We start from the raw sequence: 27,898 nt of genomic DNA on the forward strand, positions 1-27,898 counted from the left end.
AAAAATATGAACTCTGAAGCCTGCTAGATCTGGGTTCAAATCTCCATTCTGTCATTGAAATAGGTGTGTGACTTTTTGCAATTTTTTTTCCTATCACCTCTGTATAATCTCTAAGTTAGGAAAAATCACCTCATTAATTAATGAAGATTAAATAAACCATTTAAAAAACCCAGGTACTTAGTGGGAAATCCAGTAGCTGCTTTCTCTTATTCCTTCTCATTGGCATCCAAACATAAATTAGTATTGGTCATTTTTAAGGGCACCACTCCGCAAATACTTTGTGACATGGGACTTCTTACATGCATTTGAGATAGGTATTAAACATCAGTGCAAAAGAGTGAGGGAAGAGTACCTGCAGGCATGTAGGCCTTCTCAGTACTACTGTAAACCATTCCTGCAAGCATGTGGAAAACTTTGTTTTAAAAAAAACTTTTGTTTTTTTTCCACAGAAAATCTTATTCCTGATTAAGGAGGACATACGTCTACTTATTTTCTTAATTTCTTCTTGGCATTGGTATTAAGTTGTTATTGGTATTATTTGTGCTATATCCAAATATATATACACACATATGCTAATATATATCAACATAAATATTTGCCTATCACCAATATGGGAATAAAAAGTAAATTATGCATTGTTTTGTAAGAGGTTTATTGTAACTTACTATTTCCTTATTTTTACCCATGGCAAGGCAAGGGCATCCAGGGGATCAAAGCTAATTTAATTTTTAAAAACCTTATTTTAAAAATCGGACTGGAAGAGACTGAGAAAAAAACTCTCTTGGCTGCCTTGAAAGCTAAGGATTAGTGCAGTGTTCTGACCTGAAATGTAGGTCTTGTGATTTCTTTCCAGGAGATTTTTCTTTCACGGCACAAAAAAACCTGTCTACGATGACCTTATTTTTTAATTCAGTCTTAATTGAATACAAACCATTAAAGTCTGTGAGATTGTTGGAAGGTCTAAAAGTGCAGAGGTATTTTAAAAATGGTAATATTAATCATCTGGGAGTGAAAATATCCTTTACCAAGTCACTGGACCTTTCCCCTATATTTATTAGGTTCATTTTGCATTTCTTTCATATTTTGACTTCCAAGGATATGAAATTTAATCGCTTGAGCATATTCCGTATTTAGGGGAAGATTCAGCCATTTTCAAAAGGAAGCTAAGCTTTGTGCTCAGTGAGGTATATTTTAGGAATTCTCCACGTGGCTTAATTATGATTATGTCTCGATTGCTACAAGAGGTAAGTCACCCTTAAGACCTTGTAGTGAGGGCCCTCGGAGAAGAGTTGGAAGCTAATGGACCAACATAAGGTGAGGACCAGCTCCAGAGACAGGCTTTCCTCACCTGTCAGAATCACTGAGCGGTCTTAGGCCACGATTTGCAGGAGGAACAAATAAATGCCTAGAGTGCTTTCCTTTTGCAATAGATGTACCGGTAAATGGCTGGCTTGGGGAGAAAGCTAGGAAAAAGGTTCTTTGAGTCACACACTTCTAATCCATTACCGACTCTCAGAGAATATGCAGAATGAGCAAGCAGTAGGACCATTTCTATTGTTATTCTCGATGAGACATAGGCGGGGTCGGGCAGCTGCTGCCTATCTTTCAGAGTGGGTTGGGGAGGACCGAATGGCAAGTGGATTTGTTTTGCTTGGCTTTGGGGCGGGCTTCCCGGTCCTCCGGTCTCCGCGGGCCCTGCCGGAGCGTGGAGAGCGCGGCGGGGCAACGGCAGCGGCCACTGCGTCAAGGGGCCGCGGGGCTGGGCAGTGCGGCGGCCAGCCCGGAGTCCCGGCTCCCTCCCCTCGCCGCTGCCCGCAGCACCCTCCCCACGCAGCCTGCGGGGGGCCGCCGCACTGGCGGGCCGGGCACGTGGGCGCCTCCGTCACTCCTTCACTCACACTCAATCACACACACCCGCGCTGCGCTGCACTCGTGCTCCGTCCCTGGCCAAAACACAGGCGCCGGCTTGTCCCTCCGTGGCAGCCCTTGGGGCAGCGACCCTTCCACCCACCCTCGGGAGCCGCCCTTGGCAGGCAGCTGCTTCTCTCCAGCCGGCTCCTTCACGGCCTCCATCAGAGCCACCTGGACCCGACCCGCTGGCCGCCGCTACTCCTGTCAGACGCGGGTCGCCCAGAGGACCGGGTCAGGCAGGCTAACGGTAATGACTCGCCCCTACCGCCCAGGGCACGGTTTAGGTGGGGTGGGCTCATCCCCAGCCACCCTGGGGGCCCGGGCGCAGGGGACCGGAGCGGAATCGCTGTCTAGATCCCGGGAAGGACTCGGGTTGTGTCCTGGGGTAGGGGCCGGGAGGGAGACTCCGGAAAGCTTGGGCTCCGCGGGAGCCCCTCCAGTCTGTGCGTCCTGCACCCGCGCACCGTAGGGGGCTGGGAGGGGGCGAAGAGCGGCTCGTAGGGGGAAGCTCAGGGGCCCTAAGGTGCCGCCACCCTTCTTCCCGTCTCGCCTTGGAAACTGCCCGCGGCATCCCCGGAAGACTGGCGGTTTCCAAGTCCAGCCTGGGGAGGTCCAGCCTTGGGTCGGACCCCCAAGGGTGGGGTCCGACCGGGGCAAGTCCAAGAAGAAAGTTGGGAGGGTGGACCCAGCGAGGCGCTTCGGGGGTTCCAGCCAAGTTGGAAGCCCGTCCTTCTGCGGGTGGGAGGTGGGGCGGGGAGAGGAGCAGTCTGGGTCCTCATTCGCTTCTGGTTGCTTTTGCTAGTGCTCGGGGAGACCACCGCAGGCGGTGTGTTTTCACGTGACCACAATTCCCTTTTGCGGGAGCCATCCTGCGTTAAATGTTTCTGTAGTGGCCCCTCTCTGCTCGAGGCACGTGGCTGCAGAAGAAAGCACAGCCGGTGCGTCCCTCCCTGCGCATCCAGGAATTTGGGAGCGTGGCGGCGAGGGTGGTGTTGCAGGGATTTTAAGGAGACGATGTGAGTACCTGGAAACCCAGACCATTTAGACCATGTCTCCGTTTCATCCACATGGCTGGTATATCCGTGGCCTGCGCAGAGAGCGGTTTTGAGTATAGGAGAGCCTTTCTGTCCTTACAGGACGGCACACTAGCCTTATAAATATGAATGAATTAAAGCGCCCGAGACCTCCCTGAGACAGTGTCACCCACTGGGTCACTGAGCCCTCCGTCGCTGGAATTCTTTGCCTTTAAGCAGATAAACTGCGTTCGCGCGCGTTGGTGGAGAACGAAGCCCCAGGCTGACGCTCTCGGACGTCTACCTCTCCTTCTCCCTACATTCCCCTTCCCTCCAGGGGAAAAAGCCGGAGTAAGGCTGGGCGGGGTCCGCACTCGTGCGTGGTGACGTCAGCAGTGTTTGGGTGCTTATGCAAATGACACTGCGACCGTTCCTCCGTGTCCAGCCGTTTTTTCTTCCAGGTCTTAAAGGTAGACAGTGTTAGGGCACCTTCTGCTGCGTTCGCTACGCAGATACCGAGAGGACTGAAGGGTTTGCTGTGTGTACTTCATTTGGGTTCCTCATCACCCAGTTTTTAAAACTGGTCTATGGCTTTCAGTGACCACTTCCTTTCCCGGAATCCCGGGCACAAAATGCATGCTTTGGGAAATAGAATTTCTGATGAAACGGCTCCACCCAGCTCCTTACCCCACCCAGCCCCGTTTCTGCTTGAACGACGCTGATTCAGAATCTTTTCTTCAGCGCTTAGTACTGAGCTTGATTTGTAATCAGTACTTAACAAGTACTTGATGATGATTGAATTTTCTTTGAAGAGTCCGTGCATTTTTCTCTTTAACTTTAGAGTATTTGACCATCAGAGTCTTCTTTTTTTATTTCTGTGAGGGTGAGTGCCATTTGCTATCCTCATGACTAATGATACGTGTATATTGGTTGGAATATACAATCTATTATCCCACCAAATTTTAAATAGAATTTATTGACGATTTTTCTCCAAATGAAACATTCAGTGTATGCTTTTTTTTTTTTGAGAGGAAGACAATCTCTTACTGTTGGCACTATTTTTTTCTTGATTGCTGTTATATAGTTAATTTAAGAATTACTTCTAGTATGTGTTACTTAAGATATGGCATTTTAATGTTATTAATAAACATTTTTATACATGTTTCTAGGAAAGGAGTGCTCTATCATTCAATTGCTAAAGTAAGTGAGAAATACTTCCTTTGTTCAGGCTGCCATAACAAAATACCTTGAGCTGGGTGCTTTAAAACAATACAAATTGGTTTCTCATAGTTCTGCAGCTGCGAAGTCCAAGATCAAGGCACCAGCACATTCTTGCTGTTTGAGGAGAGCCGTCTTACTAATTCATAGATGGTGCCTTCTCATTGTGTTCTTGAATGGTGGACAGGGCTAGTTACCTTTCTGGGGTTTCTTTTATTACTTCTCAAAGGACTGAACTCCTAACCGCATGGGTTTAGAATTTCAGTGTATGAATTTGGATGGGGGAACACAAACATTCAAACCACAGCAAATAGTAAAGAATTTTTAAAATAATAGCTGTTCTAAATACCAATAATCAGATTAGATGCCTATTCAATTATTGAACATTTAAAATAAGTTGGAATAGCCCTCGCTGGTGTAGCTCAGTGGATTGAGCGCTGCCCTGCGAACCACACAATCACGGTTTGATTCCCAGTCAGGGCACATGCCTGGGTTGCAGGCCAGTTCCCAGCAGGGGACCCATGAGAGGCAACCACATATTGATATTTCTCTCCTCTCCTTCCCTTCCTCTCTAAAATATAAACAAATAAAATATTAAAAATAATAAAAAATAAAAAATAAAATAAATTGAAATAATTACTAAAGCCTAAGTTATAATCATAAAATCTATATTTATAATTGATTTACCCAATGATCACAGTTTAAATTTTACTCTGGGCATGCTAGGAAATATATTTGTCCTGTCATAAAATAAAACTTGTGTATGAATAGGCAAGAATTCTGTATTCTCTGGAAATCTGGGGTTGTCCTCCAAGTAATTAAAAAATCATTGACTTAGAATGATAGACCCAAAAAATACTTTGTTGATTACCAAAAGCTCTGAAAACTTTTAATTCTCAACTCCTTTTACAGAAGATTTTAACTCCTATTACTACATACATATGCATGATTGGATATAATAATATATTCCTATTCAGAGTATATTTTAAAATAGTGTCTGAGCAGATGGCTTTGTTAACAAAAGTCATGGGCATAGTCTGATGCATGAAAACAGTTAAGGTTACATGGCAGGAATCTTAAGATTTATCTCCAGTTTTCCTTGTAACATAAAGCAAGTCATGTCTATTCTTCTTGACATATTCATTAAATAATATTAATAAAAGCATTTATTGTCTTAAATATTAACTTTGGCCAGTAATGATTATCTCATATTTCATGGTGAAAAATAAACTCCGTATACTGGAATGCAGGAAGGTTTGAAATAAATGCACAGTATCACTTGATATATGACAGAGCTGTTTTCAGTCTTAAAGGTCACTTTATTTCTTTGTGATTAATACGTAGGTAGCCTTTCACATGAAGTTAATTGATTATTATCCTTTTTCATTTTTTAATTTAATTATTATTCAAGAACAGTTTTCTATCTTTTACTCCCATCCCAGCCCACCCCCGCAGTGCTCCCCACCTCCCTCCCATTTCCACACCCCTTTATACTTGTTCCTGTGAATCCTTCCCCTTTTCTCCTGAAATTCCCTCCCCTCTCCCTTCTGGTCCCTGTCAGCCTGTTCTATATTTCAGTGTCTTTGGTCATATTTTGCTTGCTTGTTTGTTTTGTTGTTTAGGTTCCTGTTAAAGGTGAGATCATATGGTATTTGTCTTTCACCACCTGGCTTATTTCACTCAGCATAATGCTTTTCAGTTCTATCCATGCTGTTGCAAAGGGTAGGAGCTACCTCTCTCTTTCTGCTGCATAGAATTCCATGGTGTAAATGTACCATAGTTTTTTGATCCATTCATTTACTGATGGGAACCTAGGTTGCTTCCAACTCTTGGCTATTGTAAATTGTGCTGCTATGAACATTGGGGTGCATAGGTTCTTTTGGATTGGTGTTTCAGGGTTTTTAGAATATACTCCTAACAGTGGAATAAACACATGGGATCTCATCAAAATAAAAAGCTTTTGCATGGCTAAAGGAAACAGTATTAAGATAAAAAGAGAACCAACTGTTTGGGAAAACATATTCGCCAATGATACCTCAGACAAAGGTTTGATCTCCAGAATATACAAAGAACTCACATGACTCTACTCTAAGAAGACGAGCAACCCAATTAAAAAAATGGGCAAAGGACCTGAACAGACACTTCTCCAAGGAGGACATACAGAGGATCCAGAGACACATGAAAGATGCTCAATATCGCTAGCTATCAGAGAGATGCAAATTAAAACCATAGTGAGATACCACTTTACACCGGTCAAAATGGCCATCATAAACAAAGCAGCAAACAACGAAAGTTGGAGAGGTTGTGGGGAAAAGGGGACACTAGTTCACTGTGTGTGGAATTGCAGACTGGTACAACCATTATGGAAAACAGTATGGGATTTTCTAAGAAAACTAAAAGTGAATATGCCTTTTGACCCAGTGATTATTATCTTTGAGTAGAATGCTTAGTCTGGGAGTTTTTCCCTGTTTCAGATTGGCAAAGATCAAAAAGATACAGACAGAGGGAAACAGGCACTCTCATACATTGCTTGTGGTAGTACAAATTGAGATAACTTTTATAAAAGGCAGTATTTACCAAAATTATAAAAGCATATACCTATTGACCAATCAGTTCCTTTTCTAGAAATTTATTCTACAGATATGCGCATGCCAGGTATACAAAGTTAGTTTCTTAAACATTGAAGCAAATGATAAGAAATGACTTAAATATGTGATGTATCATGAATTGTTATACATCCTAAAAAATAAAAATAAAAAGCCATTGAGAACAAAAGTTTTGGAAGACTTTTTAAATGAAAAATCAAGATGCAGTATTATGAATATAATAATAGTTGTATGAAAAGAAATAGGTTGGGCAGATGAGGAAAAAACATAGCTTGAATATGCATATTAACTTGAATATATGCATATGTGTGGAGAACTTTGTTTACTTATAGGGAGATATGTAAGGCTATACTAGGGGAAAGAGGTGAGAAGATATTTTTCACTCTGTGCTCTTTAATACCACATTACTGTATTACTCAAGTCAAAATATAGATTAAAAATATTCTAAAGTGGAAATAGCAAAAACTCATGGGACAACATTGTTCAGGCATTAGATGCTACTGAATGAGATGATTAAAGTAGAAAGGTGAGTATTTTGGCTCCATGCTTGTAGTTTCTGAATTTACAGGAAAGTTTCCTTTCAACATTCTTAGTAATAAAATTATGTTACAGCAGCAGATGGGATCTTGTGTGCCCTTTAGTCATTTTTCTGCCAATGTAACATCTATCAGGATATTGACATTGATAGAATCAGGTTACCAAACTGTTCCATCACTATAAGGATTACTCTGTTGCCCCAACGTCTCAACTCCTGCTAATCAATAATCTATTCTTCATCTTCATTATTTTTTCATTTCAAGAATGTTACATAAATGGAGCCATAGAAAATCCAGACTTTAAGAATTGGGTTTTTCCACTCAGCATAATTATCTGTAGATTCATCCAAGTTATGTGTGTCCGTAGTTTATTTGTTTTTGTTTTTGTTTCTGAGTAGTACTCTGTGGTATGGATTTACAGGAATTTGCTGAAGCATTCACTCAGTGGATGACATCTGGGCTGTTTCCAGTGTTTTGGACACTCACAGGTTTTATGGAACACAAGCTTTCACGTCTCCAGGATAAATGCCCAGGAGTGCAATTGCTGGGTTATATGGTAATGATATGTCCCTGAGAGCTGTATTATTTTACATTCTTATCACTTATGTGTGAATGATCCGGTTTCTCTGCCTCTGTGCCAGAATTGGGCTGTTACTATATTTTAGTCGTTCCGATAGCTATGTGACATCTCACCGTAGTTCTAATTAGCATTTCCCTGATGGCTAATAAGGTCAAGCCTCATTTCATGTACTCATTTGCCATCTAGACATAGTCAGTGAAATGACCCCTATGTTCTTTGTTCATTTTCTAAATTATTTTTAATCGCTGAGTTTTGTTATTTATAGATCCTAAATATTTTTTCTCCTATGTGTGGTCTCCAAATACATTTTCTGTCTTTAGCTTATTTTTCAGTCTTTTAATAGGTTCTTTCACAGAGGGAAAAGCTTTTAATTTCAAAGTCCCCTTTACCAATTTTTGCTTTAATGAATTCTGCTTTTAGTGTCATGTCTAAGAACTGTTTTATGTCTAATTCTCAAGGGTTTTCCTCAATGATTTCTTTTTAAAAGTTGTGTAGTTTGAGTAGTTTAAGTCTGTCATCCATTCTGTTGTCTTTACTTTTAATTTCTAAATTATAGTTTATTGATTATTCTATTACAGTTGTCCCAATTTCCCCCCTTTTCCCCTTCCACACAGCACCCCCTATACCCCCAGTCAGTCTCCACCCATTGTTCATGTACAAGAGTCATGCATATAGGTTCTTTGACTTCTCCATTTCCTATATTATACTTTGCATCCCATGGCTATTCTGTAACTACCAATTTGTACTTCTTAATCCCCTCACCCCTTCACCCATTCCTCCACAACCCCCTCCCATCTTTTTTTAGATTCAATTATTGATAGATATGTATTTATTGCTATGTTATTCATAGTTTTGATAGTCTTTTTCTTAAATAAGTCCTTTAGTTTTCTCTTGTCTGGGAAGTTACTTATCTGCCCTTCAATTCTAAATGAAAGCTTTGCTGGATAGAGCAACTTGGCTGTAGGTCCCTGCTTTTCATGACTGAATGTTTCTTGCCAAACCATTTTAGCCTGCAAAGTTTCTTTTGAGACATCAGCTGACAGTCTTATAGGAATCTGCATGTAGGTAACTAACTTCTTTTTTCTTGCTGCTTTTAAGATTATCTCTTTATCTTTAACTTCTGGCATTTTAGTTATGATGTGTCTTGGAGTGGGCCTCCTTGCGTCCATCTTGTTTGGGATTCACTGTGCTTCCTGGACTTGCATGTCTATTTTCTTCACTTAATTATGGAAGACATTCTTTTTCAAAGAGATTTCCAATTTATTGCTCTTTCTCTTCTCTTTCTGGCACCCCTAAGTGTTTTCAAAGTACCATCTCTTGGATTCATTGTTCTTTTGGTATCGTTTTTTAAGATTCTTATTTATTTCTGCTCTGATCTTTATTATTTTTTTCATTTTACTCACTTTGAGCTTTGTTTCTTGTTCCTTTTCAAGTTCCTTTATTGTTTATTTCAGCTTTTTCGTATTTTGTCAGCTAGACCTGTAATACTATATTTCCCTTTTAGGATTGCCTTCCCAGTGTCGTCCCACAGATTTTGGATTGCTGTGTCCTCATTGATATTTGTTTCAGGGTATCTTTTGATTTCATCCTTGATCTTGTTATTGACCCATTCCTTATTTAATTACTTACCTTCCATGTCTTTGTGTGTTTTTCAGTGTTCTTGTGTTTGATTTCTAGTTTCATTGCGTTGTGGTCAGAGAAGATGCTTGATATGATTAAAACCTTTTGAAATTTGTTGAGACTTGTTTTTTGTCCTAACATATGGTCTGTTGTAGAGAACATTCCATGTGCACTTGAAAAGTATGTATATTCTGCTGCTTTGGAATAATCTGAAGATATCAGTTAAATCCATTTGATTAGTGTATTGTTTAGGGCTCCTGTCTCCTTGTTGGTTTTCTGTCTAAAGATCTATCCATTGAACTCAATAGGTGTTAAAATACCTGACTATTACTGTATTGCAGTCAATTTCTCCCTTTATGTCCATCAAAATTTGCTTCACATATTTAGGTGCTCCTGGGCTGGGTATGTAAATGTTCACTAGGGTTATATCCTCTTGTTGGATTGTTGCCTTTATTGTTATGTAATGTCCTTCTCTGTCTCTTACTATAGCCTTGGTTTTAAAGTCTATTTTGTTGGATATAAGTACTGGTACCCCAGATTTTTTTTCTGGCTCATTTGCATGAAATATCTTTTAACTTTCCTTTACTTTTTACTTTGTCTGTGTGTATCTTTTGATCTGAGATGGGTCTCTTGTAGACTACATATATATGGGTCTTGTTTTCTTATCCATTCAGCTACATTATGTCTTTTGGTTAGAGTATTAAGCCATTTACATTTAAGGTGATTAGTGATAAATGTCTATTTAATGCCATTTTATTGTTACACTATTTTCTCTGTTTTTTCTTTCTTTTTTTCTTCTAAAAGCAAATCCTTTAATATTTGTTACAGTATTGGTTTGGTATTAACAAACTCCTTTAGCTTTTTCTTGTTGGGGAAGCTCCTTAATTCTCTTTTGATTTTAAATGATAGCCTTGTTGGCTAAAGTAGCCTTGGTTGTAGGTCTTTGCTTTTCATCACCTTGAATATTTCATATCTATACCTTCTGGCCAGAAATATTTCTGTTGAGAAATCAGATGGCAGTCTAATTTGTACCCCCTTGTATGTAACTACCTGCTTTTCTCTTATAGCTTTTAGGAGTCTCTCTTTGTCTTTAAGGCTTGTCATTTTAATTATGATGTGTCTCTGTGTATGCCTCTTTGGATCCAACTTGTTTGGAACTCTCTGAACTTCCTGGACTAGTGTATCTTTTTCCTTCACCAGGTTAGAAATGTTTTTGTTCATTATTTCTTCAAATAGGTTCTCGACCCCTGCTTGCTGTTTTCTCCCTTTGGTATTTCCATGATGTGGATGCTTTTACTCTTCATGTTGTTGAAAATGTTTCTTAAACTCTCCTCATTTAAATTTTTTTTTCTTTTTGCTGCTCTGCCTGGGTGTATTTTTCTACATTGTCTTCCAAATCATTGATTTGATCCTCTGCTTCATCTAACCTACTATTTATTTCTTCCATTATATTATTTATTTCAGATAGCATAGTCTTTATTTCTGAGTGGTCCTTTTTTATGGTTTCTATGTATTTTTTCATGCTGTTGAGTATCCTTCTAACCATTACTCTAAACTCTATCTGATAAATTGGTTGTTTCCATTTCATCTAGTCCTTCTCTGGAAAATGTTCTTGTTCTTTCCTTAGGGGTCTGTTTCTCTGTTTTCCTCTCTGTCTTCCTATTTTGGCTGCTTCTTTGTACTTTACACCTTAGTTGTTAAACTGATCAATAATGTAGTGTAGCCTCAAGGTGTAATCAGCAGCCCAGCTTAAGCACCACAGGCAGAGTAATTCCTGTGGGTGGGTATATAGCTTCCCCTCAGGCTAAGGCCAGTTGGAGAGGAGTGCTATTCCTGAGAAAGATGGCTTCTGCAGTATGAAGAATGACTCAACATGAGGATCCTGGTGGCTATTGCTCCAGTTCTCCCACCAGAGCCACCAACCCCAGAGTCTCCTCAAGTGTCTGTAGCTCACTCTGCCCTTCCTCTGTATGAGTCCAGGGTAAGGGTCTGTAAACAAAATTTTGTGTGTTTTCCCTTGAAGAGACTCTCTGCATATCCAGCCATCTCTCCCTGGCAAACAGAAACCCAGCTGCTTTTCACAGCTGTATGTTCCTTTCTGACTCTGGTTCTGTAGGCTGGGGAGCTCTGCTTGGGGTTCAGACCCTACCCTTCTCAGGGGAAAACCCCAGGCACTGCAATTCCCTCTGCCTCCCCTGGGAGCCTAGCCAGCCCTCTAGCACCTCCTTCTCAGTACCTACCAGTCTCGTTGTGGTGAAGTTGTTTCTTCTGTCTGTCCTTGATTATAAGTCATTTTTTTCCAGCAGCTCTTTGGTTGGTTATTCAGGATGATTTCTCTATAATTTAGTTGCAATTCCTCTTTGGGAGAAGGTTAGTATAGCTTCCACTTACTCCTCCACCATCTTAGATCATTCACCTGAAACAGCTCTTGAATCTCTGATTTCAGAGCTTTAAAATAATAAATTTTGGTTTTTTGAAGTTGCTAAGTTAGAAGTCATTTGTTACAGCTGCTTCATGAAATGAATTCAGTTCCTAAATCTGAAGCATTCAGTATGTTAATAGCATTTTAAGTGTTTCAAATGACTTTATTTTAAAAATGTGTGAAAGACTTTTGAAAGACTTACAGTTAAATATGATTTAAAATCTGTCCTTGGCTGATAGTGACCAGAAGGGAGAGGGGAGGAAGGGTTTGCAGGAACAAGTATAAAGGACACATGGACAAAAACTAAGGGGGGTGGAAATGGGAGGGAGGTGGGGAGCACTGGGGGGCTGGGCTGGGCTGGGAGTAAAAGAAAACTGTACTTGAACAACAATTAAAATAAACATTTTCAATTAAAAATCTGTCCTGGGTTCATAGAAGTCAACAAAAATACACTTTAATTTATGGAAATTGCTTTATAACTGATTTTGAAATAATTACAAGCTCACAGAAAGATGCAAAGGGAGGTCCTGTGCACCCTTCACCCAGCTTTCTTCATTTTACAATCTTCTATAAAAGTAGTATGGTACAATATTAAAAGTAGCATATTGATATTGGTATAATTCATAGATTTTTCAAATTATGCAGTCATTTTTTTCTGCCTGCATGTTTATGTATGTACAGTTCTTTGTAATTTTATGAAATGCGTAATATCATGTGATCCTTACCACACAGAAGATACCAACTTTACAATCTCAGAAGATTACCTTGTACTTCTTTTTATAGCTCACCTACCTGCCTTTCTCTGCCCTAACTCAGTGGTTCATTTCTGTCATTTTATTTCACAAATGTTATATCATTGGCATGTGATATATGTATCTTTTTGAAATTGACATTCCCCCCACCAACCTCCCCCCATCCCCGGCATTTAGCAGCATTCCCTTGAGGTTCAAACAAGTTGGATGTATCAAAAGTTCTTCCCCTTTTATTGCTGACATCCTGTGACATGGATATATGACAATTTAACTGTTCACCCACTGAAGGACAATTTGGTAGTTTCCAGTTTGGGGCTATTATAAATACAGCTGATATGAAATTTAAAAAAAAAGATTTTATTTATTTATTTTTTTAGAGTGAAAGGAAGGGAGGGAGAAAGAGAAGGAGAGAAATATCAGTGTTGGTTGCCTCTCATGCGTCCCCTATTGGGGACATGGCCTGCAACCCAAGTATATGCCCTGACTGGGAATCAAACCGGCGACCCTTTGGTTTGTAGGCTGACACTCAATCCACTGAGCCACGTCAGCCAGAGCTGATATGAACTTTTATGTACAAGTTTCTCCTTGAAAAAAGTTTTTATTTCTCTGGCACATGTGCCTAGGGTGCAAATTGCTGGTCACTGTGGTATCTCTATTTTTAGGGTTAAAAAGAATTGCCATTTACTTTTTAGAGTGGCTGTACTGTCTTATGTTTTTATCAGAAATACATGATTGGTCTAGTTTCTTTGCATCCTTGCTAACATTTGGCGTTATTACTTTAAAAAAAATTTAGTTATACTGATAGGTGTGTTATATTCCACTGTTTTGGACAAAACCTATGTTATAAAATATAAGTTGTGACTTTGTGTTGGCAACTACAAAAAAAAAACACTGGAATCAGTGGCTTTGGAATCAGTGGAATTTGATTGGCTTTGTGATTTTTGTTATCTTCCTTCTTAGTACAAACATTTTATGGAAAGGGGGACATAATTTGCAAAAGAAATTTTAGGTTGCATTCTATTGAAAATTTATTATTTGTCAAGTTATGATTTCTGTTTTTATCAGATATCTTTTTTTTCCTTTTGCAATTATTCCATAACTATAAACTTCTCAACATGTGCCGTTTTTCTTGGGTATTGTAATATGGTTCGGCATTTTGTTTTTATTCAGATAGTCTTTACTTTATACCTTATGTATTAGAATTAAAAAGTACATTCCATTTGAATCCACAATGAATTTAAGACTTAATGTTCAAAACTGGTTCCTATTTAGAGAAAACTTTGTTCAGCAGACTTTGAATTTGTACAAGTCAGGGAGATAGTTTATGGTTTTTTTAGTTCTTTATTGCAGATTATTCAGTTTGTGGCAAACACCAGTGATTAGCTAGTATAGGCATGTCTATTGGAGTCACTTTCATTTCTTAGATGCCGGTGCCTGCCTGCAGTTTTAGATCTTTGCATATTTTCACTGGAAATATTGGTTAAAAGTTAGTATAACCTTTCAAGAGTTTGTAAAAATACATTAGGAGCTAAAAAGTCTTGAAAGTTGGAGTAAGAATTGCACATTATTTTTAGTTAATTCTATAATGAAAATGATTTTAATACTAATCAAGACAAAAGCAGAGAAAACATCTATCACTATCAGGAATAAAACATTTAATATGACTATAAATCCTACAGATAATTTTAAAAAATGAAATACTGTGAATCACTTTATGAACACAATTTACTCAAACTAACACAACAAGAAAATGAAAATCTAAGTTGATGTATGTTAACAAAATAAATTGAAATTTTAACTTAAAATGTTCTCTAAAATAAAACTCCATTCCTAGATGGCTTGATAGATGAGTGCTACAAAACATTCAAGGAAGAAATACAACTAACACTACATATATTTGCTCAGAAAATAAAGGAGAGACCTCTAAAAAACTCAGTTTATGAGTGCACCAAAATCAGAGAGGCAAAGTCCACCCCCCCAAAATTAACACATCCATGTTCCCATGTATATAGTTGAAGAAATCCTTACCAATATTAGCAAATTGATTCCAGTGTTTTTAAAAAAGGTAATACATTTTGACCAAGGGGGGTTTATCCCATAATGAAAGATTGGTTTAAGATACCAAACCAATCAATGCAATACTCTATTTGATATGAACAGATTAAGAAATTATATGATTATTTTACTAAAGGCAGGAAACTATGGGCCAACATTCAGCAATTATTTATGATTCAAACAAGCAAACAAAAACAAACCCTCACTGAACTAGGAAGAAAAAGAAACTTCTCTAAAATGATAAAAGGTACCTGTGAAAAAAATCCATACCTGACATTCTTAACAGTAAAATTTTGAGTCCTTTCTCACTAACACCGGGGCATAGATGAAGATGTCTGCACTTAACAATTCCATTAAATTTTTAGTGGATGTCCTAGGCTGTACAATGAGTAAGGAAACAAAAAGGTAAACAATTAGAAAAAGCTAAGCTATATTTATTATTGATGATATATTGTGTATATAAAAATCCTAAGGGGTCCTTAAAAAATCAACAAATTTATAATGTTGTAGCAGGATAGAAAGTGTGTAGGAAGAAGTCAGTCTTTTTCTAGAGAGAAATTAAAGAAGATATAAGTAAATGAAAATACTATATACCAAGTTCATAGATTGAAAAACTTAATTTTAAAGATGTTGTACTCCCAAATGGGTCTGAAGAATCAATGTAATCTCATTCAAAATTGCAGCACACCGTCTTTTTTTTTGGGGGGGGGGGTAAATATTTAACAACTGATTTTAAATTTTTTTTTGTAAAAAGGCAAACAATCTTAAAGAAAATACTAAAAGTGGTTAGAGTTGGGAACCGCTAAGTTAGAAATTTATTATGTTGATTTTAAAAAGTTTTGAATTTAGTTCTAAGTGCTTTAAAATAAATTTTTACTGAAAAAGTATACATGACCACGAAACAATATAAAAATGAGAGAATGAAAAAATAGAAATCTAAGCCCAGATTTAAATAGTTTTACTTTTCAGCATATTTTATGTAAGTTCTTATGTGCAATAAATGAATGGAAAGACACCAATTGTTTTGCATTTTTAACAGGTGTATTATTTAGAACTCTATTTAAAAATATTTTATTTATTTTTAGAGAGAGGAAGAGAGGGAGAAAGAGAGGGAGAGAATCATCAGTGTGTGGTTGCCTTTTGTGCATCCCACTTGGGACCTGGCCCACAACCCAGGCATGTGCCCTGAGTGGGACTAGAGCCAGTGACCCTTTGGTTTGCAGGCCTGCCCTCAATCCACTGAGCCACACAACCAGGGCATAGAACTCTTCATTAGCAAGCTGTAGGAGCTGATGCTGGCTGGCTAAGAGGCAAAATGTATATTGCCATATGTATAAATGCAAGTTCACAGTAGCTCAAAGAAACAGCAGGGTGCTTGGCAATGAGATGGAAAAGGGCAAGAATGAAAACAATTCTGAAAACTATGAGCCAGGGTCTATGATTACAATAGTTACAGCTTTGGCGTAATGACTCTGGAATTGAATGAGATGCCAGACTTACCGTTTCTCTCCTTGAGATTCCTATTCCAGGGAGCAGAAATCTAACAGATGTAGAAGATGTAAGCAATCGTTTTCTCTTCCTTTTACTCATAACCTGCAATTTGACTTTGTGGCTTCTTCCATCAAGAAATGGAGTTTATCCACTCTTGAATCAGCATGCCCATTCATAATGGTGTGACTTGCTTTGGCCAGTGAGACATTAAAAAATGTGACACACAGGCTATACTAGCATGTTGGTTGTACTCTTTTTGGCTCAAGTTGGAAATCTAAGATACAGTGTGAACAAGCTGGAGCTAGCACTTTGGAAAGAGTCTATGTGGGAGAACCAAAGCGCTCTCTGACTGAAAGCCTGCCTCTGGCCAGAATGTGAGTGAGAACATCTTAGACCATTCTCCCTCACTTAAGCTGACAAATGACTAAAGTGCAGAAGTGACCCACATCAAGACCAGCAAAACAGCTGATTCTCTAAGTCTAGCTCAACTTGTTAACCTACAGAATTATGAACAAATAATTTTTGTATGTTAAGCTACTAAGTTTAAAGTTAATTTGTTATGCAGTAATAGAAAACTTGTACTATATCAAAAAAGTGGTGTTAAATCAACTAAACCATGTAGCATTGACTGTGGACTTACATTATGCTTAATATAATAATATGCACCAACCAACTGTAATATAATACAACAATAAGAGGGATGCTAATTATAGTAATAAAATAAAACATTTTGAGTCCTTCAGATGTGCTGGCATTTATGAAAATGCTTTATTATTTGATAAACATATTATTGTTTCTTATGTTATAAGTGAAGAAATTGAAGCACAGTTAAATAACTTAACCAAAGTCATAAAAACCATTAAGTTAAACAGCTAGGGTTTGAACTCAGTCTGTTTGTAGAACCTAGATATATATGTTTGGCACCATTACATATCTCTTCAGAATAAGAAATATTAATTCCCACAAGGTCCCATTAAAATTAAATAAGAAGCTTCTGGTCAAGACAGAGGCGTAGGTAGACACACTGCGCCTCCTCACACAACCAAAAGGACTATAACAAATTTAAAAACAAAAACAACCAGAACTGACAGAAAATTGAACTGTATGGAAGTTCGACAACCAAGGAGTTAATGAAGAAACATTCATCCAGACTGGTAGGAGGGGCAGAGTCCAGAGGCCAGAAGGAGAGGACTCTTGGCAAGGTAGCAGCTGGCGGATTGGGCGGTCCCACATCTGATAAACCTGGAGGAACAACTCGGGAGCAAGAGAGACTGCACAACCCAGGGCTCCAGCTTGGGGAAATAAAGCCTCAAAGTCTTTGATTAAAAATAACTGTGGGGGTTGAGGCAGCAGCAGCAGAAACTCCCAGCCTCACAGGAGAGTTCGTTGGAGAGATCCACAGGGTCCTAGAATGTACACAAACACACCCATTGGGGAATCAGCACCAGAAGGGCCCAACTTGCTTGTAGATAGCGGACTGAAAACCAGCAGAGAATGGAACAAGCAGCACTGTACCCTCAGACCCCTCCCCCACATAAAGTGTCACAGCTCATCGATGTGGGTTGCCTCAACCTGATGAACATCGAAGGCCCTTCCCCTTACTATGTAACAGGCATGCTGAGAGAAAAAGGCCCAAATGAAAGAACAGATCAAAACTCCAGAAAAAATACAACTAAGTGATGAAGAGATAGCCAACCTATCAGATGCACAGCTCAAAACACTGGTTATCAGGATTCTCCAAGAACTCTCTGGGTACTTCAACAGTATGAAAAAGACCCAGGCAGCAATGAAAGTTGCATTATGTGAAATACAGAAAAATCTACAGGGAACCAACAGTGACGGGAAGGAAACCAGGACTCAAATCAAGGGTTTGGAGCAGAAGGAAGAGATAAACATTTAACCAAAACGGAAGAAACAAGAGTTCAAATAAATGAGGAGAGGCTTAGGAACCTCCAGGACACCTTTAAACATCCCAGCATCTTAATCATACGGGTTCCAGAAGGAGAAGAGGAAGACCAAAAAATTGAAAATTTATTTGCAAAAATAATGAAGGAGAACTTCCCCAATCTGGCAAAGGAAAGAGATCTTCATGGAATCCAGGAAGCTCAGAGAGTCCCATAGAAGTTGGACCCAAGGAGGAACACACCAAGGCACATCATAATTACATTACTCAAGATTAAAGAGGAGAGAATATTAAAAGCAATAAGAGAACAGGAGACAGTTACCTACAAAGGAGTTCCCATTAGACTACCAGCTGATTTCTCAAAAGAAACCTTGCAGACAAGAAGGGGCTGGAAAGAAGTATTTAAAGTCACAAAACTCAAGAACCTACATCCAAGATTACTCTATCCAGCAAAGCTATCATTTAGAATAGAAAGGCAGATAAAGTGCTTCCAAGATAAGGTCAAGTTAAAGGAGTTCATCATTGCCAAGCCCTTATTATATGAAATGTTAAAGGGACTTATCTAAGAAAAAGAAGATCAAAGATTCATATCTTGGTTGTCATTAAAATGACAACAAACTCACAGCTATTAACAACTGAACCTAAAAACAACAACAAAAGCAAACCAAGCAAACAACTAACAGGAACAGAATCTTAGAAATGGAGATCACATGAAGGATTATCAGTGGGCGAATGGGAAGGGGAGAAGGGGAAGGTACAGAGAATGAGTAGCATAAATGGTAGGTAGAAAATAGATGGGGAGGTTAAGAATGGTATAGGAATTTATATGTATGACACATAGACATGAAATAAAGCAGGTGTGGGTGGGAGGGGCTATGCAAGGCAGAGGGGAATAAAGGGGGGGAATGGGACAACTATAATAGCGTAACCAATAAAATATATTAAAAAATAAAATTAAATAAGAAGGATTACATGAAAACATGATGAGATTGAGGTTCTTTTCCTGTTTTAGATTATGAGTTTTAGCCCTGGCTGGCATAGCTCAGTGGAATGAGCACCAGCCTGTGAACCACATGATTGCGGTTCAATTCCTAGTCAGGGCACATGGCTGGGTTGCAGGCCAGTTCCCAGCAGGGGACTTATGAGAGGCAACCATACACTGATACTTCTCTCCTTCTCTCCTCCCCTTCCCCTCTAAAGATAAATAAATAAAATCTTTAAAAAAAGGTGTTGAAGGACAAATACCATATGATCTCACCTTTAACAGGAAGCTAAACAACAAAACAAACAAGCAAGCAAAATATAACCAAAGACACTGAAATAGAGAACAGGCTGACAGTGACCAGAGGGGAGAGGGGAGGGAATTTCAGGGGAAATAGGAGAGGGATTTAGAGGAACATATATAAAGGATACATGGACAACAACTGAGAAGGGTGGAAATGGGAGGGAGGGGGGAGCACGGGGGTGGGATGGGATGGGAGTAATAGACAGAAAACTGTACTTGAAAAATAATTAAATAAAATTGGGAAAAAAAGATTATGAGTTTTATATTTAGAATAGTATCCTAAATTCCCTCCTACTCTGCAAGAAGAGGACATTTTCATACTTTTATTTCTTTCTATCCCATTTCAATTTCTGATTTTTATGTTATTTTTACGTTTTAATTTATATATTTTCCTCTGAATACAGTATCTAAGATTTTACAGCTTATTTTCTTCTTTAAATTAATGTTTACTTTTTTATTCTCTAACATGGCTTCTTTGTTACTGAGGTCTTTGTTTTCTGTCTTGATTCGCTAAATTTCGTGGTGATCATATAGCACCTTTCTCTCCTTTTCCAGTAGGGCTCATAAGATCTCTCATGGTTAAAAATTTTTTCCTATGACCTTTGTGTTTGGAAAACAAAATAACTGAGTATGAAAATTGGGGATTGAGTTTTTTTTCCCCTCTTAGTTTTCTTAAAATATTTTATTTATTTTATTTTTAGAGAGAGGGGAAGGGAAGGAGAAAGAGTGGGAGAGAAACCTCAATGTGTGGTTGCCTCTCATGTGTCCCCTACTGGGGACCTAGCTTGCAACCCAGGCATCTGCCCTGACTGGGAATTGAACCAGCAACCCTTTGCTTCACAGGCTTGTGCTCAATTCACTGAGTTACACCAGCCAGGGCTCCCCTCTTAGTATTAATAAAGGTTATTGAATATCCTGAGAATTTTTTTAATTTTCCCTTCATACTTCTGCTTGAAATCCCTAGGAATCTTTATTCCAGTAATTTCTCAATATCGATCATTTTGTAGTGGTTTTATTATTTGAAAATACAAATCTAAATAAAACTTCTGTCATTTTATCATTTAATATTTTGTGTTTTATTACTTCTGTTTTCTTTGCCTTAGTATACCAATTTTAAGTTTGTTGAATTTCTCTTATCTAAGTATTCACTAGCTTTTTCTGTATATTACAATATTTTTCTCTTCTTATTCTTTTTGAGAAGTTTCCTTAAGCCTTCCCTCCATTTCTCTGAATGTGGTTGCAGTTATTCTAGTTTTACTTCTTTCTGATATGCCTTTTATTGCGATAATGAATTTTCCTATCTTGTACTTTTAGTCAGTATTCATATATCTAACTTTTTTCATGTTAATCTTTTTCAAAAAGATTTTATTTTTTAATTTTTAGACAGAGGAGTAGGGAGGGTGAAAGGGAGAGAAATATCAATCTGTGGCTGCCTCTCCTGTACCCTCTACCAGGGACCTGGTCCACAACCCAGGAATGTGCCCTGCCTGGGAATTGAACCAGTGACCCTTTGGTTTGTAGGCTGGTGGTCAATCCACTGAGCCCCACCAACCAGGGCTCAGTTAATCTTTTATGTTTTCCTTGAGCTTTTCTTTAAGGGGAACTTTTAAAATATTTTATATTTGATTTGTTGAGTATCTGAGTGTGGTTTTTTTTTTTTTTTTGTAAGTAGTATTTTTTTTTTTGAAATTCTGGAGCACTCTTTCCTGATAAACATTCTGCACTTGTACGGTTGTTTCTTCCCCTCTCAAATACTACTCCTTCATCTCCCTGTTTCTATGTAAAATTCTTGTATTCTTAGCAATTACTCATGTTTGAATGAGGAGAGTTCTATCTTGTCATACTATATGACAATGAAATTAGTGACATAAAAATGGATCATAGGTAGAGTGAGCTGGGGCACTCTACACCTTTAATTCTGATTTATTCTCTGGGATAGTGGCTGTCAAATTTTTTCAGTAGTGCCAGTCTGTATTTTCAGGCTTTACAGTCCATACAAAGTGACTGCTGTTGCAGCACAAAATGAGCCATAGAAAATATGTAATGTGTAGGTATGGCTCTGTTCCAATAAAATTTTATTTACAGAATCAGATAGTATCTTGTATTTGACTCATGGGCAATATTTTGTTGACCCCATTCTTGAATATCTGTTGCTTGACTGTAGGTAGGAGGCCCTTACCAGATAATGATGGGAGCGGCTAACGCAACTCCTAGGGGCAGTTAGTGATAACTTGTCTGGCAGTTGAGTCTGTCACTGGAATGGGTTGTGGTGACCTGGCAGAGGCTGTGCAGTTACTTGATACTGATTATATGACCTGTGTGACCTTTGAGAGTACCTCTACTATATCACCTCTACCTCACTTTCTTGTTGGATATTACTGGTTCATTTCTTCTATTCCCAGAAATACTAATAGTAATACAGTATTGGCAATAGTCAACCTCATTTTTATGCTCTTTTTAGTGTAGGCTTATGGCCTACTCTTATGGACTAAGCTTTTGGCATTCATAAAAATCTAAACTTTTCAAAAACTCCAGGTCTTGAAAATTTGAAATTAATTAGGTTTACAAAATGTTGTCTCATAGTGAGTGTTTATGAATTCATTTAGAAACTCATATCTTTACTTTGGCTCTTTGCAGTGAGTATATAAGAAACCTGTTGCCCTGGCCAGGTTGGTCAGCTGGCTGGAGTGTCGTCCTGTAAATCAAAAGTTTGTGGGTTTGATTCCTGGTCATGGTATGTACCTAGGTTGTGGCAGGTATGGGGGGCAACCAGTCAATGTTTCTCTTTCACATTGATGCCTCTCTCTCTCTCCTTCTCCCTCCCTCCTTCCCTCTCACTTCCTTTGTGTCTCTAAGATAAATAATCATATCCTCTGGGTGGATTAAAAAAAACCCCTATCATTTTCTGGAGCATTTTATAAAAAGAAAGAAATGTCTCTGACTCAATAGGACTTTGGGGTAAGAAAAAGATAAGCAAATATGTAATAGTGCAAATCCTTATAGATGTTATACAGTGATACTCTGTCATACTTCCTTCAGTTCATTTGACAGACAAGTTTAAGCATACTTTGAGAACACTAGATGGATTGGTGAGATAAAATTATTCTCCAGGTAGAGTTTATGATCTACTAAAGAAAAGAGATAGTCCCTAGCCCCCTAGACTTGCTATGCTTTTGTAGAAATTTCAGTGTTAACTTGCAAACCTAGACTATATTTTCCTATAACCACTGCAGGTAAGAGCAGGAGGTAGGAGATGGTAAGAAATAGAGGGAGATAACAGTTATTTTAAGTTATTTTACTTGTCATCAATATATTATCACTTTTAAAAAAACTTATAATACAAAAGGAACACTAAATATATGCAAATAAATATTTAACATCCCTATTAATATGTTTAATTTTGTAAAAGTTGCCTAGTATTATTGCATTATAAAATCCACACATATAGTTATATGTAGTTTAGACATTTGTAATATAAAGATGCATTTAAATTTTTTACATTAGATGTCATTTTTTATAGAAAATATGAATGTTGGATAGTCTAATAGGATTTTTAAGGGTAGACTTTGCCAAAGGTTATTCTGTGTAAATTGGTATTATTATTCATTAGGTATGTCAGTAACATGCAGCAGTGTACAAAGGTATTATATTTCATTTTTATTTTTTTGTATTTTTTTCCTTCAAGGCTAGAAACATAGAATAAATACAACAATTTGAGATAATAATCATTATTAGTGGAGGTTCATGAATAACACTGTCTTTTAAATTTTTCTTTTATGAAATGGTCTGTTTTTGCTGTAATAGTATCTCTAAACTTTGATACATTCTTTAGCTTTCTATGTGTATGAAAAAGCAAAAGGAATAATAGATTAATATCTACTGAGGAAACAGCCTAAAAGTGATATAACTACTAGATGTTATACAAAGGAGTAGTAATAGAGTAAGGACGCAAGTCCAAGTTTGTCAGATTAAAGCCAGTGCTCTTATCCATGTGTTAGTTATGTTACTGTGTCAATAGCTTATCTTTAGATAATTTATTATAAATGTAGACCTTTAGATAATTATGTCTAGCAAATCATAATTTTTTACATGTCAGGTTGCTTTCTTCCTGCAAAAATAATTTGGAAGATTAGCTCACTTCAATTTTTCAATAATTATGTTTATTCATTAGTCAACTAATATTTATTGAGCTGTAGACAGAAATAATGCAAATTAAACAGATGTATTCCCTAATCTCATAAAAACTTAATTGCATATCAAAACTTTGTTGGCCAATTGAAGGTAGTCACCATGAGAAGTTTTGTTGTTATTCTAGAGATGTGTCTGTTATTTAAAATACTGTTAATGATCTCTCAGAATTCCCTTCAAGTCTTGTAAGTGAATCTCTGGTTTTAGGGTATATATTCTAGTTTTGGAAACAACTAAACATCTAAACCTAAAGGGAAAATATAAGTTACATGGTCAAGTTAGAGAACTTCTTTTCCTTTGGACTACCCACCACTCTGTCTTATTCATTACGATTATACATCAAAGTGTGACTGGGTTCCTTCTCTGAAATCTAATGTAAATGTAACAGCAATTCCATCAAATAAATTTATTTTTTTCTAGCAACATTAGGCAGACTCTTGGGATATCATTTCTAAAGCCTCCTGATCCAGCTTGGAAGCAAACCCCTTATGTTTAGTGAATTTTAAAAACTGACAGCCTCATTGGTTTGTAGACAAACCTTGTACACTTTCTTAGTTTGTGTCTGAATAGAGAAAAGGGTATGACATACAATAGAAAACAAACTAGAGAAAGGAAAACTGTCTCATGGCAGTGTTTTTCTTGAGTTGTTTGAGAGAATGTTCACCCAAATTCTATGATTTTCTTTTTTAGCACTTCCGGCAGGTGCTGGGCCTTGTGCGTGACGTTGTCTCACTGTTTCTGCCCGACTCCCATGTCGCATTTGTCCCACATTCCTGATATTTTGTTGTAATGATGCTGGGTCACTTAAATTACGCAATACATTTGCATAATTTATATGTGCATTAATTATATTTGAGATATGCCTTTCTCTCTTATATGTAAGCAACACAAAGCAGAGATTGTATGTTTTATTAATGTCTGTATTCCTTAAGGTTTCATCACAATTAATATCAAGTGAGTGAATAGATGAATACATGAACAGAAGAGATTCTATGTAAGACAAATTTATAGGGATGACACGCAGTTATGCATATAACTTCATAGGTAATAAAATGAGGGCTGTATTTCAGTTAGAAAGAAAAAAAGAAAGAATTCAGAAAAGGAGTCACCAAATTTTAATTACTAATGAACAGAGTACACGTTGTGCAGTGGAGTGTGTCGGAGCAGAGTGGAGCTTTGTAAGAAGGAAGAAGTGAGCTAAAAGAACATGTGTGGAGCTCATGTGTACTTCACGGTCCTTACATGGGTGGAAATGGTCAGCTCTACAAGGCTGACAAGCATGTGTTTTATACTCTAGTAAGAAGTTCCATCATAACAATGATTAAATAAGGTCTTTTTATTTTTAATACTTGCCTCCTTAAATATTATAATTTTTCAATTTAAAATTTTACAGATTACCTGCTCAATATTGGAGATGCAGATCCAGGATCCGTAAGACTTTACACCTTGAATCAAGCATTTACTTGATAGATGCTTCTATCTTTTCTTCAGTTCAACTATATTATTTTTTAAAAGAATTAACAAATTTGCCATTAAAAAAGTTTTAAAAATAATATTACCCACACTTTCCAATGCCTAAGAATAGCAAAGTGGTAAAAAGAGAATTAGACGATGAGGTTATTGAATCTGTCAAAGACCTTCTGTCCAATGAAGACTCTGCTGATGATGCTTTTAAGAAGAGTGAACTAATTGTTGACGTCCAAGATGAGAAGGACACAGATGCCGAAGAAGTATCTGAAGTGGAAGATGAAAGACCAGCTTGGAGCAGTAAGCTACAGTACATCCTGGCCCAAGTCGGATTTTCTGTAGGTTTAGGGAATGTGTGGCGATTCCCATACCTATGTCAGAAGAATGGGGGTGGTAAGTTTTTTGTTGTTTTCCTTTTTTTTTAAAGTGATACATTGCTGAGTAAATTTTAATTGATTATCTCAAACAGCTGCTTATGTTGCTGGCATCACATTATTTGATAAACTATGAATTCCATAATAAAGCAAGGGAGACTCTTGTTGAAAGTGAGCTTAACTCTGTTTTCAGAATAGGTTTCCATAGGAGCAGGTGGCTTGCTATGAGTACACTAGGATTGCATTCAGGGTAATGCATTCTCAGATTCTTTTTGTGGATGCCATTAAATGTCTCTAAATTACTGACTTTTATAACAAATGTTACATCCCTTGTGCCCTTCAGTTATTCTTTCAGGAGAAAAACCTAAAGTTGCTGGAATAAGACAATATTGTTGAAGAAAGAGAGAATTTTCTATTACTTATATGTCTGAATTTTAAGCAGTTAAACTCTTCATAAAAGCAAAAATTACGTATAATATAGAATGAGTTTAGTCTTCAAATGTTGACCAGAACTTTGCAGATCCCGGAAGAAGGGATTTAACTGGATAATTAATATAATACCAGATTCTCCATCCTTAGATATCGTACATATTTGTTTCTTCTATAGTATTTTTGGACAATGTTTTGTTTTAAAGAAAACTTTAAAAATAGAATATTTAGTTTTTAAACAAAAGTGTCTATATCAACATGGTATTATATATTTTTTGTATTTCTGCATGTAAGTACCAAGGGCTTTTTAGCAAACATTTCTTAAAATTCAAGGGGAAAAAAAACACATTCAAAGGAATAGATTGTTCATGTAGGACGTTGCTTTGTAGTACACCAAAGTCAAACGGAATGATTTAAAGCTTTATTATTTATATACACGGAAGCTGTTAAAATGTGTGGTTAAAAACTAAATACTCTATGTGCCTCGTTTCAGTACCCATCAGATAGAAAAAGTATTTTGGTATTTGATTCCAGTTTGTGATAGTTTTGTGGACTGGACAGAATTATTTTATTTTATTTTTTGTTATTTTATTTTATTTATTTTTTATTGTTTATGCTATTATAGTTGTCCCAATTTTTCCCCCTTAGACCCCCTCTTCCCAGCCCACCTCTCATTCCCACAGTCAATCCCTACACTGTTGTTCACGTCCATGGGTCATACATATAATATATATAGTTTTATTTTAGATGTAGTTGCAATTTACTCATAGAGTGAAATAACATAACCATTCAATATGGAATTTCTTCTTAGCCACAAAGAGTAAAAAGATAAGGTATTGTGGTGACAAAATATGGTTAAAATCTTGCTTAGCTAATTCAACCAGGCACAGAATAAACAGGTTTGAGGAAATTAACTTGTTTGACAAATCTTCCTGAGATGCATGAACCAATACATGAAGTCGGTGATGTACTGCACATTGTCCCACTGAAATTGTGAGCTCTTTTTCTAGTCAGTAACATCCCCAATAAATTATTTATCAAATCAGCATAAGCAGCGATGTGGTATGCTGCTTTTTGTTTCTCACAAATCATTGCATTTGCCAAGACTGGCAAATCAGATGAAATCCGATTTTCAGACTTCTCACCTTATGAGCCTTACTGCCCATGCTAAAGAAGGAGGCTGCCTTGGTTGAAAGTTAGGTTGCTTTCCATTTAATGCAATTTTTGTCTTGACGGAGAGCTCTAAAGAATTGCATAGTTAGTAATTAGCAAAAATGGCTCTTTCCAGTTTTCATGCAAAAGTAATTAAAATACCCTTTCTAGTATTGTTTCCTTTCTTCTAATCACAAATACTAGAGAATGATATTACCCGAAACAGTGGAATTTTATTCTTTCAAGGTGGTGGTTATAGCACAAAAGCCTGTGCTCTGTGTGCAGAGTAGTGTTGAGCCGTCTAGGTATTCCAGTAGTATCTTCTGGCTGCAGAGTCAGAGAGCCCCAGACTACCTAATTCTTTCTTATTCAACATTTGAGACACCTTATGAATAATAAAAGTAAAAAGTAATAAGCCTAATAAAAGTTGATTTTCTGAAGATATTATACTTAAAGCACAGTGGTTAAGGTTACAAAGTGGTACAATATAGAAGCTACCAGCCCAGTATTTGAAATAAATTTGAGTGTGATGCCTGGCTCCTTTAGACACTAGTCATGTGATCTTTACAAGTTAACTTACTTCTTCTGGCTTACTTTCCACATCTGTAAAATCAGGAGAATAATGGTACCCCATTGGATTATTGTAAGGAATAAATGGGTAACTATATGTAATAGGCTTAGAAATGTGCCTAGCAAATGGTAAATACTTAGTTATACTTTAGCCATAAGTACTTTTAATATGGAGGCTAATTAGAGTAATTTCAGTTAGAGGGAAAGCTAAGTATCTAAGAACATGTCATACACATGAGGGGAGCCCCCCAAAATTGGAATTATCTTCTGAAAGGTGGGTCCTTTGTAGTGCATGCCTCCCCAACTAGCTGAGTGTTCTAGGAACC

The 27,898-nt window shown here is 37.5% G+C and overlaps 1 protein-coding gene across 2 annotated transcripts in view; it reads left to right on the forward strand.

Moving 5' to 3' along the window:
• Positions 1–1,846: 1,846 nt before the first annotated feature.
• SLC6A15 (solute carrier family 6 member 15) overlaps positions 1,847–27,898 on the forward strand; it is a 51,193-nt gene continuing 25,141 nt past the window's right edge. The window contains exons 1-2 of one of the 2 annotated variants that reach the window (XM_037028451.1): positions 1,847–2,158; positions 24,974–25,440. In XM_037028451.1, coding sequence (XP_036884346.1) covers positions 25,152–25,440 — 289 coding nt within the window. In that variant the 5' untranslated portion in view covers positions 1,847–2,158; positions 24,974–25,151. Of the gene's footprint in view, positions 2,159–2,717; positions 2,928–24,973; positions 25,441–27,898 lie in introns of those variants that run through there. The other variant, XM_037028453.1, reaches the window with a different exon arrangement.

This window comes from Sturnira hondurensis, unplaced genomic scaffold (genome assembly GCF_014824575.4).
Source record: "Sturnira hondurensis isolate 20B ecotype Veracruz unplaced genomic scaffold, ASM1482457v3 Scaffold0019910, whole genome shotgun sequence".
NCBI lineage: Eukaryota > Metazoa > Chordata > Mammalia > Chiroptera > Phyllostomidae > Sturnira > Sturnira hondurensis.